At 41.7% G+C, this 14910-nt stretch overlaps 1 protein-coding gene across 1 annotated transcript; it reads right to left on the bottom strand.

The window, feature by feature from the left end:
• Positions 1-4875: 4875 nt before the first annotated feature.
• LOC109869221 (dual specificity protein phosphatase 7) lies at positions 4876-13297 on the bottom strand. Its single transcript, XM_020459205.2, has 3 exons — positions 12588-13297; positions 11541-11969; positions 4876-8156 (listed from the first exon to the last, which is right to left on the bottom strand). Exons 1-3 carry the CDS (start codon positions 12952-12954, stop codon positions 7846-7848), a joined length of 1107 nt encoding a protein of 368 aa, XP_020314794.1. The 5' UTR covers positions 12955-13297; the 3' UTR covers positions 4876-7845.
• Between the last annotated feature and the right edge of the window lie 1613 nt (positions 13298-14910).

Genomic DNA, 14910 nt, shown 5'->3' with positions numbered 1-14910 from the left:
GAACAGAAATGGTTTGTCGAGATCGGTGTGGAAGAACTTGACTGGCCTGCACAAAGCCCTATACTCAACCCCATCGAACACCTTTGGGACGAATTGAAACATCGACTGCAAGCCAGGCCTATTCGTCCAACATCAGTGCCCGACCTCACTAATTCTCTTGTGGCTGAATGGAAGCAAGTCCCCGCAACAATGTTCCAACATCTAGTGGAAAGTCTTCCCAGAAAAGTGGAGGCTGGTACAGCAGCAAAGGGGGGAACAACTCCATATTGGAATGATATGTTTGACAAGCAGTCCATTTACTTTTGATCATGTAGTGTATTATTCAAATAATGACGTATCACTTGGTGGTCTATAGCAGCTTCCCACAAGAATGGGCTTTAGGTGAGGCTGGTGAAACTGTAGCCATAATACGTAAACAGAATTTGACATGAGATCCTCTCTAAACTTTACAGGAATATGACTCTGAACATAAATGTCAACACATCCACCTTTGGCATTCCTCTGTTTTTGAAACTAAGTATTGCTACCACTGTATCATTTAAGGTTTTATCGGGGCTTCAGATATTGTCAGTTAATGAATGTTCTCTGCTACTAGAAAGTAATAATGAACGATTTCATGTTTCTTAGGCTACATATGTAAAAGTGGGCCATTTTTAAGCACTTTTCTGAGATTCTTGATTGTTTTTATTGCTTTACTGGGAGGCTTATCAGAGGTAGGCATGACAGTGATCGTTGCAAGGTGAGCTGCACACAGTAGACTTTCTACTAGGGCAAACCGCCTAAGTGCTAACAGTATAACTCAGGTTCATTGGCGCATAATTACTGCATACAATAGCTGTAGGATTGACAGAGGCGTTCAGGGAAGTTAGAGGGACATTAATTATATATTACTTACATTATGATTGTCAAAGCTCCCAGGATAATGTACATTTGCAGCAGCACTACAACAACTCAGCGACACAATGGTAGGGATGATCTAAGCAAGGTTTGGGTCACTGATAAATCATTGTCTCAATGCAAATGCTCAGACATGGTCCAGGAGCCAAGACGATTTGGATGGAATCCCTCATTTCTGTAGAGCATCTTCTGTTTCCCAAAGGTGTCATAGTTCTCTATAAAAGTTACACCAACAGAGCTACAGTAGTCTTTTAGCCAGGTGTATAATGCCCGTAGTCTGCTGAATCTTTCACAGGCGCGGGCCAGCGATGGTCCCGGCTTTTTAAAATATTTTCGTAATCACCCCAAGAACAGGAAATAACAGTGAAGACAGTGCATTACATTCCAATGTGGTGCATGTATAATTCTGTGAAATGATCGCTAAAGAATGTAAACATGATGTCCATATAAACGATGTGACCTCAGTGGCAGCAGAAAGGTGACTTCAACTCCTTGTTGCTTTTATCTTGTTTGACCACTATCATTATTTCCTCACTGGCAGTGCAGAGGCAATTGATGAGCATTATTTGTATTGTCTGACACCACCATGTCCTCACTAGCGTAAAACAGATTACAACAAATTCCCTGGTATCTAGTACATGCGGATTGGTTCAGATCAACAAGACCCAGTTCATCACGTATCGTATGTAAATAAGATTACATCCAGATCACATCCAGCTATGAGGCCTAATTCAGCCTCTATCTCTCTATGCTGGCTAACTAAGGTAGGACAAATCAACATGAGGCAGGGAAAAACAACATGATGTCATTCCTGCACGTTTTGCCAAATTGTGAGATTAGGATTATTCTACACGGCCATCGATGAGAACATCTCCCTTCCACAGACAAAGCGTGACCAGGGAAAAATCCTCCCAGCGATGATAATATTGATTCAGATGAGATTCTCTTTCACACTGGAAAAGCTCAATGGTCTGACAAATCACTGGGAAAGAACAGAGCCATTCATTCAATATTGTAATCTAATTTATTTTCATGATTGAAGTGAATATCGGATCATTGTTGTACTATTGTAGAGTTGTTATTTCTAAAATGAATGGGCTTTAGGAGTACTTTATAATGTCAGCCTTGGAGGAACTGATTGAAAGTTATACAGTAAGTTAACACATACTATTATCCCATTAAGTCAGACCTCTCTTTAAAATGTGATTAATCTCTCAGAAACTCTCCAGGTTCAATGAAGGATAAATAAATAAGTAAATTATTCCAGACATATTTGTGCCATTGAGTCAGTGGTAGCTGTGAGATTATCTTACTGTCATGAAATGTGCTGAATGTGAGGCCTGTGGATGTGCTTAACCACAGCAGGTGTGGAGCAGCTTCTTCTCTCTGTCTCTTTTTCTTTCAAACAAACACACAAAAACATTGCCTCTCCTACCCCCTCCCTCCCTCCCTCCCTCTCCACCCTCCCGCTCGCTCCCTACAACCCTGTCAGTCTCAGGGAACATCTGCTTCCCTTGCCACCACTGCTGAGCAAGCAGTGACTTAACCTCTGCTTCCCCTCGCTAGTGATTACAACAACAGGACAAAAATACTCCACTAATCTCTTTCAGAGTACATTGACTGAAACATAGGGCTGGAAAGAGGCTATATGCCTTCTTAAGAATGTTAAATGTGCCATGATGGATCATGAATAAATCAATGATGTCATGTTACCCAGAAGTAAATAAAGTTTGTTTTCTAAGGTTCACTTTAAATGCTCTCACACAAAGGCTAGTACCCTAGCAGATTACACTCCCATACTCTTTGTTCTCTCACGTTTAATCCAATTGTACAAATATGAGTCGAACGTGAATGATACAACAGGAATTCCTTGAAAACATATGGTTGAACATAATGCTCTGGAGAATTCCATAGCAGCTGTAAGAGCAGAAGGCAATGGGTTGAAGGGGACTTATGCGATACCACAGATGAGGTCTGCCTCAAAAGATAAGGTGGTATGTGATTCTATAATGGAGGCATAGCTTTTACACATCAAAGGTCTGGGAATTTACACATAGGAAGTGTTATAGTATCTACTAATTAACACTGAATGTTTTGCTGTAGGGAGATTCTATCACCTCAAACTTGGAAGGGTGAAAACTCAAATTTTTTGCCCCACTATTCTTCTTGATCAGGGCCGGGTACTTCCCCTTATTCCCTTGCAGTGTTAAGTTGCCGTGGGAGCTATTTTCAATCATCATTATATCACTCCGGATGTGCCTCAGTCCTAAACCTCATTGGCCAGTCTATTGAGCCTACATTGTCTGTCCCATTAACAGCCCAGAGCATCAGACGTCTCTGCTCTTTGATCTGGCACGCAAGGCCGCCTTGGCAGGCCGGGACTGAAGGTAGGAAACCATGACCTCTGCCTGGCCTAGCCCTAGCCGTGGGTGGGTGGCTCTGACACATAATCACAGGTGTTTCCCTGCAGGTATGCAGCCAGCCAGGTTCAGTCATGCTGGGAAACCTGCCAGACACCGGGAGTTTTATTGTCGTAACTGCAAGGTGTTGCTAGGCAAGTCTGGTCTTGCGCTGTTGTGCTTCTTTCAAAGAAAGACAGTGTTGGGGGAGAAGTAGATTTCTGTCTTGACATTGGGGAATAAACTTGAAAGAAACTAATTCTTTCATTTAGTTATTTTAAGAACTTTTTAGTACTCCACTTACAATGGAACTGGACAAGAAACAACCCATGCCTAGCCTTCTCCATTTTAAAACCACATTCATAGTAAGCTCTGATACTCTGCTGTCATTAGTTCATGAGTAGGCTATACTGTAATGTAACTAAGCCCTGCAGCAGTCCTCTACACGACTCTTCACACTTCATTTTCTTCAGCTTAGCTCCGGGCTACAATTATTGGAAGCCTCATTTCATAACCGGTTCTTCTTAGATAGAGGGATTAGAGTGCCTGAGAATCATGTCTGTTTTGGCACAGGTCAGCAGTGGGAGGAATGTAGAAATCTGCTAAAACAAGTGCATCAGGCCAGGGTTTGGAGGAGCTGAGGTGAGGCTTACAGAGGGCTAGTCTCAGGCTAATCATAGGTCATTGGTAATGATACCCCTGAGGTAGGGATATTTCTATGATAAGGGGACATCATTTTTGCCAATAATTAACATCAAGTTAAGTATGCTACTCAATGTGTTGTTATGAGATGTGAGTTTCTGTGTGGCCTAATGTCAACATATCCATTATTTCATACTCTGAGAACATTCTATTCTCAACATATTTCATGGATATCCTAACCCCTACTCTCAACGGGCTTTCGCTAGTGGGTTACAAGACCCCCACATCACCCTCCCAAAATGTCCAACAGGAACCGAGGATGTAGTGGCAAGCTTTCATTTCCTTTTTTCAAATGAGACAAAGCAGCTTTTGGATATGAGAAAAACAGGAAATTACTGAATTTACCCAACAAACACTGAAACGTTCAGTCTGAGAATGAGACACCAGCTCAACATCCATTAAAAAAAGTTATTCTTAGCAAGGATATTAGTCATCAAGTAGAACGGGCCTTAATTGTCACGAAATGCACATATTCCAGCTCTATGCTGTCTCATCTTCCTATTCTCTCCAAGTAGGGTGACTCTGAGTGAGTGACTGGGAGAGGAAGTGACTGTGTTGTGGTTTCAGAGACCCGTCCATCTCTGCATCTGACGTCCTGCATGGCCACAACAGACAGGAAGGCAGGCATCAGCGTGGACAGTGTGAATATCTCACCACACCTACAGCCTTGGGCATTGTGCTACACAACACAACACAGATAGACAGAGGCTATCCCACAGCCTACTGAAATAAAGCACCTGGCTGACTCTGCACTGGACTTGATATTCTTCATTGTGGATGTTGAGTCATTGAGTGTTGACTGAAAGTAGCCTAAGCTTTAGCACGGCAGTAGACCTGAATAACAATAAGACAGTAATAATAACACAAGAATACATAGCACATTTAAAGGTAAAAAATATACAATATATTTGTTGTATAAACTTGTACATAAATGTATTGTACATTTAGTTTTACATACACCATACATACTGTAATTGGGTCAATTTAACTTCACATCCTTCATGATTCAGAGAAAAGGTCCCCCGTTACCAAGCGAATCTTATGTACATATTTTACAAACACATGCCAAATAAACACAGCCCTTTGATGTATTTCAGAGGCTGTAACAAAATACAGATATGTTATATATAATCCCTGAAAATGTCTCTCTATGAGGTAAGAACACATTTAGCATCATCTTCACTCGTTTCATTTCATTCCCTCTCTCTCATTCACTAAACCATTCAACTTTGAGCCGACTCGTTCCGAGACATTACTGTCAAAAACAGAACGGATCAAAACACACTGCATGTTTCCCTTAACATGGTTCTGCTAAAGGAAGAGTAGCTGCAGGCTGAAGATTGTGTCTATACATGACTTATACATGACTTAATAAACAAGGTTCAAATGTCCATTATGGATCATAACTACAAGTCGTGAATTTCAAGCACGGCATATGACAATCCTATACTATAACCCAGGTTAAGACAGTTAAGTGTTATGTTAACTTAGAAGGTGTGATAAAGGCCACAGGAACAACAGGCAGAAGAGGTACAGAACATAAATTCAACTTGATTACATGCAGACAATGAAATGCTATTATAATTATTACAATTTACAAGAGTTTTACAAAACTCTAGGTGTTTCATCTTTAACATTTTGCAGAGGGTGACCTGTCTCAGTTCAACAAAGATAAAAGGGTAATGCTCTGACATACTGTATTGCATTCCTACATGATCAAATGTTTACTCTGAAGACAGAAAAGTAGGGAAAATAGCATAGCACTTGTCAACTACTGTTTTCCAAGATCACTCCATTCTGATGTTAAGAGAGAGAGAGCTGCAAATGAAGACGTTTAGAACAGTCATCTAAAGGAACATTAGTCATCAACAGGAACGTTACAGCCATCAAAAGGAACGTTACAGCCATCAACAAGAACATTACAGTCATCAACGGGAACGTTACAGTCATCAACGGGAACGTTACAGTCATCAACGGGAATGTTACAGTCATCAACGGGAACGTTACAGTCATCAAAAGGAACGTTACAGCCATCAACAAGAACGTTACAGTCATCACCAGGAACGTTACAGTCATCACCAGGAACGTTACAGTCATCAACGGGAACGTTAGTCATCAACGGGAACGTTACAGTCATCAACGGAAACGTTACAGTCATCAACGGGAACGTTACAGTCATCAACGGGAACGTTACAGCCATCAACAGGAACGTTACAGCCATCAACAGGAACGTTACAGCCATCAACAGGAACGTTACAGCCATCAACAGGAACGTTACAGCCATCAACGAGAACGTTACAGTCATCAACGGGAACGTTACAGTCATCAACGGGAACGTTACAGCCATCAAAAGGAACGTTACAGCCATCAACAAGAACGTTACAGTCATCAACGGGAACGTTACAGTCATCAACGGGAACGTTACAGTCATCAACGGGAACGTTACAGCCATCAAAAGGAACGTTACAGTCATCAACGGGAACGTTACAGTCATCAACAAGAACGTTACAGTCATCAACGGGAACGTTACAGTCATCAACAAGAACGTTACAGTCATCAACGGGAACGTTACAGTCATCAACAAGAACGTTACAATCATCAACAGGAACGTTACAGTCATCAACAAGAACGTTACAGTCATCAACGGGAACGTTACAGCCATCAACAAGAACGTTACAGTCATCAACGGGAACGTTACAGTCATCAACGGGAACGTTACAGTCATCAACGGGAACGTTACAGCCATCAAAAGGAACGTTACAGCCATCAACAAGAACATTACAGTCATTAACGGGAATGTTAGTCATCAACGGGAACGTTACAGTCATCAAAAGGAACGTTACATCCATCAACAAGAACGTTACAGTCATCAACGGGAACGTTACAGTCATCAACGGGAACGTTACAGTCATCAACAGGAACGTTACAGTCATCAACGGGAACATTACAGCCATCAAAAGGAACATTACAGTCATCAACGGGAACGTTACAGTCATCAACAGGAACGTTACAGTCATCAACGGGAACGTTACAATCATCAACGGGAACGTTACAGTCATCAACAGGAACGTTACAGCCATCAACAGGAACGTTACAGCCATCAACGGGAACGTTACAGCCATCAAAAGGAACGTTACAGTCATCAACAGGAACGTTACAGTCATCAACGGGAACGTTACAGTCATCAACAGGAATGTTAGTCATCAACAGGAACGTTACAGCCATCAAAAGGAACATTACAGTCATCAAAAGGAACGTTACAGTCATCAAAAGGAAAGTTACAGTCATCAACAGGAACGTTACAGTCATCAACAGGAACGTTACAGTCATCAAAAGGAACATTACAGTCATTCAAGGCCAACTTAAAGTAGCCCCATCTCCTCAGCAAAAGTAGCATTCAAAAGAAACTGTTTGGTCCCAGAAAACATTGATTCACATTCTCCATGGCCAACCTCTTCCTTCAGACCAACGCATTAGCCACATTTGTTAGGAAAACAACTGACACATCCACATTACAGCTCGAGAATATGAAATAACAGTTAAACTATCTCAGAGTTAGCTCATAATAATGACATTTCCTGCAATAACCATACCATTATTCACTATTACAGACGATAAGGCATCAGAGCGTGGACCAAACAAAGTATGTACTTTTTTAAAGCATACTGGGGAGCACCGTGGGCTATAAAAATCCATACTTAAATCACTTGCACGACAGGTGAGCCTCCTCAGTCTCTCACTACCAGCTGCAGTTCCAGGACTCTTTTCCTTTTCCTGACAGGCTACAAAAGACCATGTAGACACTGATGAAGCAACATGGCCGCTAAACCCTGCCTTCTCCGTCTCCTCACGTCGACTCCAGAGTGTCCAACTGGAACATGTTGTGATTGGTCGGCGTGGTGAAGTAGAGCTGCTCATTGGAGGAGGAGTGGTTGTCACACAGGCTGTGCAGCCCCAGTGTCCTCTCGAAGTCCAGCAGTTGGCCCATGAAGTTGAAGTTGGGGGAGATGTTGGACTTCTTCCTCTTGACAAAGTCATAGGCGTCATTGAGGGACAGGTTGAGCCTCTGCATCAAGTAGGCCACCGTCACGGTCACAGAGCGGCTGATACCAGCCAGACAGTGTACCAGGACGCCACACTGCTTGGACCGAGCCTCATCTACATGTACAAGTGAGGAAGAAGGTCAACATGAGTCAAATAAGACTGTTTTTATGATCACATAAACTTCAGACTATCAGGGCTTGATAGTGTGTTCATAAGGTTCAACACAATAGCTAACATGTAGGCCTGCTTCTTATTGTTTTCTCATGAGGATCAAGGGAGACAGTAAGTAGACCTTTATCTTTGTTGAATGACATCTCCATTTGTCAAAGGAAATATCATTTATAGTGAGTTAATCCCAGCAGGGTGAAACGCCCTGGACTCCACCACAACCAGGATACATTAGAGTTAGACTCATGACCTGATAACCAAACACAGGCAGCCATAGAGAGTGGAAGCCATGTTTCATTCCTCTACCACTAACCCCATCGACAAACTGGTGCACAACAAGCCTGGAATCACCACTTGTACAAACATACATAACCTAGAAGGTTTCCGGTGCTGTTGTGGGTTTCTGTAAGTTAGGGTTCCCCAACTTGGCCCTCCCAAGTTATCTGAGCAAAAAAAGTAGTTATTATTTACATTTTGGGGGGACATAAAAGACTAAAAACACCAGCAAATCAGCTCCAGGTTTAATGTTGGAAATCTGCTCAAAAGTATTTGCATGCATAATAAAGAGATAACGTAAACTCACCCCATTCTGTACAAATGTGCACAACCGCGACATTCAAACGAGGATGCAAAGAACGCCATGGTTGAGCGACATGGCTCTATAGTATTGGAGAAAGTTGAAAAAACGGACCCTCCATTAAATCGTGACGTGTCATGCCGTAACGTACAGCCCGCGTAAAGCAACTATTTCTGTCTTACAATCTCTCTCCACCAGGTGTAGCACTTCTCTCATCGTTTAAAAACAAGAAATGGACAGTGACGGGGGTAAGGGGGATACCTAGTCATTTTTTGCGTTGTCACTGCAAGCGATCATGACTCTCAAAGCTGCTGTTTACTTCTAAGATCACTTTAACACCGCCCTAAAAACACGATTCAAATTCGACACAAACCTTCAAATAGGTATGTAATGACACATTATATAAACTCTTTATAGTGTTTTATTTACATTCTAGAGGTGAATAGGTGATAAGTTGGACAGATCGAGTGAAAGAATGCAATTTTCCCACACGACATCTCTCCTTCTCACTATGACGTTTTAGTTTTGCATCCCCACCCGCCATTTTTAAAAAGACCCGACGGAGCCCATTGCCTTCTTGAATCGTGCAGAAACGGACAGCGTTTAGGTCATGTCATTGATTCTGTTGGAAAGGGGAGAAATTGTGCTTTACAATGGTATTGATATTACAGTTGATCTGGAAGTATTACGTTTTTGGGGCACTAAAATAAGGTCAATTGTACGGACCAAGGCGATGTACAAGAGTGACATTACGTTATACCTTCAGCAAGTATTCATACCCCTTGACTTATTCCACATTCTGTTGTGTAACAGCCTGTATTCATATTGGATGAAATAAGATTTTTTACCTCACCCATCTACACACAATACCCCATAATGTTGCAAATGTATTAAAAATGGAAGTATTCACACCCCTGAGTCAATACTTAGTAGAAGTACCTTCGGCAGCGATTACAGATGTGAATATTATTTGGTAAGAACTTTTCCACTATTTTTCTTTTCAAAACTTATTCAAGCTCTGTGAAATTGGTTGTTGATGATTGCTAGACAACCATTTTCAGGTCATGCAATAGATTTTCAAATAGATTTAAGTCAAAACTGTAACTCGGTCACTCAGGAACATTCACTGTCTTCTTAATAAGCAACTCGTGTAGATTTGGCCTTGTGTTTTAGGTTATTGTCCTGCTGGGTGAATTAATTTCCCAGTGTCTGGTGGAAAGCAGACTCAACAAGGTTTTCCTCTAGGATTTTGCCTGTTCTTAGTTACATTCTGTTTATTTTTTTATCCTGAAAACTCCCCTGTCCTTAATGATTACAAGCAAGCATACCCATCAAAATTACAAGCAAGCATACCCATAACATGATGCAGCCCCCGCTATGCTTGAAAATATGGAGTGTGGTACTCAGTAATGTGTTGTTTGGATTTGCCCCAACATAACACTTTATATTCAGGAAAATAAAATGTAATTGCTTTGCCACATTTTTTACAATTACTTTAGAGCCTTGTTGCAAACAAGATGCATGTTTTGGAATATCTTTATTCTGTACAGACTTCCTTCTTTTCATTAGTAATGTGGAGTAACTACAATGTTGTTGATCCATCCACAGTCTTCTCCTATCACAGCCATTAAAATCTGTAAAGTCACCATTGGCCTCATGGTGAAATACCTGAGCGGTTTCCTTCCTCTCCGGCAACTGAGTTACGAAGGACGCCTCTATCTTTGTAGTGACTGGGTGTATTGATACACCATGAAAAGTGTCATTACCAACTTCACCATGCTCAAAGGGATATTCAGTATCTGCTTTTTTTATTTATTTATACCATTTAAATAATGTGAGGCATTGGAAAACCTTCCTGGTCTTTGTGGTTGAATCAGTGTTTGAAATTCACTGCTTGGCTGAGGGACCTTACAGATAATTTTGTGTTTGGGGTAGAGATGAGGTAGTCATTCAAAAGTCATGTTAAACACTATCATTGCACACAGAGTGAGCCCAGAGTGAGCCCATGCAACTTGTGAAGAACATTTTACTCCTGAACTTATTTAGGCTTGCTATAACATAGGGGTTGAATACATATTGACTCAAGGCATTTCAGCTTTTAATTTTTAATTAATTAGTACAAATTTAGAAAAACATAATTCCACTTTGACAATATGGGGTATTGTCTGTAGGCCTGCGACAAAATATCTCAATTCAATTTTTCCATCCTTAAATAACAGACATACTGTATGACACTAAAAATGATCCAGGAAGTTCATCAGCAGCACAGGTATTGTCCCTTGTGCCGAGCAACTGCGACTTCAGTCCAGCTCTCTTTTTGACCAATACATACCCGAAGAGAGGTGGTGGATGGACCAATATATCGATTTTTTTGTTATAGAGAGAAAAACAATAAAAAAGAAGACACCAATAGGCAGTTATGTTGACTTGTGACATCTGTAACCAGATGTGAAAGTAAAAGCCATAGCTTCATCACACAAGGGGGTTTCAGTGATGAGCAATACCACTGGGTAGAACAGGAACTTAGCGGTAACAATGATTCAAATCATAATACAAATATGACTAAAATACACCAAGAACATTAGGTGGACAGCAAACCACTTCCTCTTTCTCACTGTAATTCACAGAGGTGTATCATATACTAGGTATGCCCGTGTGTCTTTTCCTACAGGCTTCGTTCTCCACAGATAGTAACTTTTGGAACACAATGTGATCTATCATGTTCTCCCCCGCACAGTAAGTCAGCTACTCACCGATGAAGGATATGGCCTCTGGAAAGAACTGGGACAAGTTCTGACTCCAGTGGTCCGAGATGGGGATCTGCTTGTACGTGAAGAGGCCGTCATGTTCAAACATGTTGGGGAGATTGGGCGTGACGTTCAGGATGTACTTGATGTTGTACTGGCCCAGCACGTCCAGGTTGGTGGAGTCTTTGGCACAGCCCAGGTAAAGGAAGGGGAGGATCTGGACTGGGAAGGCAGGTTGGATGTTGGGAAGGGGGCTCTCCTCAGACTCTGTGGCGCTGCTCGGCTCACGGTCCGATTCACCATCTGAGAGGTCGGAACTGATCCGGAGACTTCCGAAGCCTAGGACAGAGAGAGGGGGAGAGGAGCTGGGACAGGAGCTGTCCAGGAGGGTTTCACAGTGCTCTGGGTACTCGGTCTGAAACTTCCCAAATCCCCCTGAGATCAAAATAACCAAGGAGTTTTAAAATTGTGTATGTGTTGTCCTGTGTATCACAGCCAAGCATTATATTCATATAATTATAATTATTATTAAAACTGTAACAACAGAACAGAGATTGAGGTCAAATATTATTTGTTCTAGTTTAAATATAATGACTGACAAATGGTCAAATTAAGTAATAGGCTGTGTACTACGTTTTGTTTACTATGAATAACATGTTAATAACATGTGAATAGGACTGACTCAATAACAATTGTATGCTATCTATACCATTACTGAAAACTGTATGGGCAATAGTTATTTCCTACACAGCAGAACATTCATGAAATGCATGCCCTTTTCAAACAGTAGCAAAACATGGCGTAGCCATTTTGGAATTTTAATTGAGATTCTCAGTCACACTACTTCTCAAAGTTTGAGGCACAATAGATGTGGGCTACCTTCAAAACTATGCTGTATTGTATATACTATCTATATAATTAAAATTGATTGATTTGAGTTGTTTGTCTAAAGTATATTTTAACCCTACTTTATATACAGTGCACGGAAAGTTAGACAAGGAATAATCTACATATCCTATTAAAAAACAATATAAAGGCAAAATTGTAACTTGCCTTCCAGGTAATATGCTTTACATCCGTCGTCCCATAGTTTCTGAAGAAGTAGTCCCAGAACCGAGCCAGTGGCCCCATCCTGCCAGTCCACAGTGCACTCATCGTACAGAATCACTGTATCTGTATTGCAACGTCTAACGAATTTCTCCTTGTTTTCGTGGTTCGGTATGATAGTTCGGATGGGTATGTTGCCCTTCTTAAACCTTCGCAGCATCAATGCTGGAATTGCCAAATTGATCGCCGTTTCTATGTGGGATGATTCGTAAAGCTCGTGCGATCGGCAGTCCAACAAAAGCAGCGAACTTCCCCCGGATTCCAACTCGAGTTGAAGCCATTCTACGCTTTTACTTTCAGTCACATTAGTCATATCGAACTAAATATCATGTTACATTCATGCAGGTAGGCTAATACACAAATGACGCTACATTGTACACCAAGAGACGGATGACTATTTCGAGGAGAAACACGGGAACATGTAAACTCAAACATCAAAGCTCAAATGTTTTTAAAACATGTATCAAATTACCGGTTTGAGCGGGAGCGTTGATTTCCCTCTAAACACATATACACGCCCAGGTAAGCAACTCCTGCATTTGTTCCTATGCAATAATAACACCAGGCATTAACACGAACTATTCGACACTGACAGTCGCACTACTTGGAGCACGTTCTCCCTTTGCCATTCCGATGCAGAGGAAATGTACTTGACAGTGGAGCAACTCAAGAGAGGGAGGTGCTTGCTTCAGGATTTAAAGACATAGATGGAGATAGCAACATTTGGTTTGTAATCCCTCCTCTAGGCTATTACTGTGTAATAAATAACCGATTTGAAAGTGTATTATAATTGTATTATTATTTTAATGTTATTTTATTATTAAATTAGGTATACAGAAAATGCATTATTCTATCAATCTTTGAATGATCAAAATATTTTTTTTTCACTCGTTAATTATGTTTAATATGTAGGCTATGCAACATAAACCTGCTCTTTTCTTATTTGTATGCAGTGATGTTTTTTTTGGTCATGTGTGGTCATATCATTGTAAATATTTGCATATGATAATAAACACTGAGGACCACAGGTTAGCCTATTGACCTTTTTACATGGATGCTGGCCAAAACACAATATTTGAGATGCTATCATCCTGTAACACCATTGAACCTCATCCTCTCCAGTCTCATAGCATGGCATGCTGGGGTAACACTATTTGGATAGTCCCAAGTAGATGTTCTGTAAATGTTCGATAACTGTCAACAACATTTCAACTATCCACTAAAACTAAACCCCCTAACCTTAGCCCTGATCCTAACCATAACCCTTCGCTTATTCTAAACCTAACTTAGTAAGCAGTTGCTTATCAACATATAGCGGTTTAGAATAAGCGAAGGGTTATGGTTAGGATCAGGGCTAAGGTTAGGGGGTTTAGTTTTAGTGGATAGTTGAAATGTTGTTGACAGTTATCGAACATTTACAGAACATCTACTTGGGACTATCCAAATAGTGTTCCCCTCTTTCCACTGGGATTCTCTGCCTCTAACCCTATTACAGGGGCTGAGTCACTGGCTTGCTGGGGCTCTCTCATGCCGTCCCTGGAGGGGGTGCGTCACCTGAGTGGGTTGATTCACTGTTGTGGTCATCCTGTCTGGGTTGGCGCCCCCCCCCCTTGGGTTGTGCCGTGGCGGAGATCTTTGTCGGCTATACTCAGCCTTGTCTCAGGATGGTAAGTTGGTGGTTGAAGATATCCCTCTAGTGGTGTGGGGGCTGTGCTTTGGCAAAGTGGGTGGGGTTATATCCTTCCTGTTTGGCCCTGTCCGGGGGTGTCCTCGGATGGGGCCACAGTGTCTCCTGACCCCTCCTGTCTCAGCCTCCAGTATTTATGCTGCAGTAGTTTATGTGTCGGGGGGCTGGGGTCAGTTTGTTATATCTGGAGTACTTCTCCTGTCCTATTCGGTGTCCTGTGTGAATCTAAGTGTGCGTTCTCTAATTCTCTCCTTCTCTCTTTCTTTCTCTCTCTCGGAGGACCTGAGCCCTAGGACCATGCCCCAGGACTACCTGACATGATGACTCCTTGCTGTCCCCAGTCCACCTGGCCATGCTGCTGCTCCAGTTTCAACTTCCACCTGACTGTGCTGCTGCTCTAGTTTCAACTGTTCTGCCTTATTATTATTCGACCATGCTGGTCATTTATGAACATTTGAACATCTTGGCCATGTTCTGTTATAATCTCCACCCGGCACAGCCAGAAGAGGACTGGCCACCCCACATAGCCTGGTTCCTCTCTAGGTTTCTTCCTAGGTATTGGCCTTTCTAGGGAGTTTTTCC

Source organism: Oncorhynchus kisutch, linkage group LG24, assembly GCF_002021735.2.
Source record: "Oncorhynchus kisutch isolate 150728-3 linkage group LG24, Okis_V2, whole genome shotgun sequence".
Lineage (NCBI taxonomy): Eukaryota > Metazoa > Chordata > Actinopteri > Salmoniformes > Salmonidae > Oncorhynchus > Oncorhynchus kisutch.
The sequence above is the reverse complement of the archived record's forward strand: the minus strand, read 5'-3'. Positions and strand labels throughout refer to the sequence as shown.

Coding starts and splice junctions, on each gene's coding strand:
- LOC109869221 (XM_020459205.2), bottom strand. CDS start 12,954: ATGACTAATGTGACTGAAAGTAAAAGCGTAGAATGGCTTCAACTCGAG. Junction 11,970..12,587: donor TAAAGCATATTACCTGGAAG/GCAAGTTACAAT, acceptor TTTTGATCTCAG/GGGGATTTGGGAAGTTTCAG. Junction 8,157..11,540: donor AGAGGCCATATCCTTCATCG/GTGAGTAGCTGA, acceptor TTGTACATGTAG/ATGAGGCTCGGTCCAAGCAG.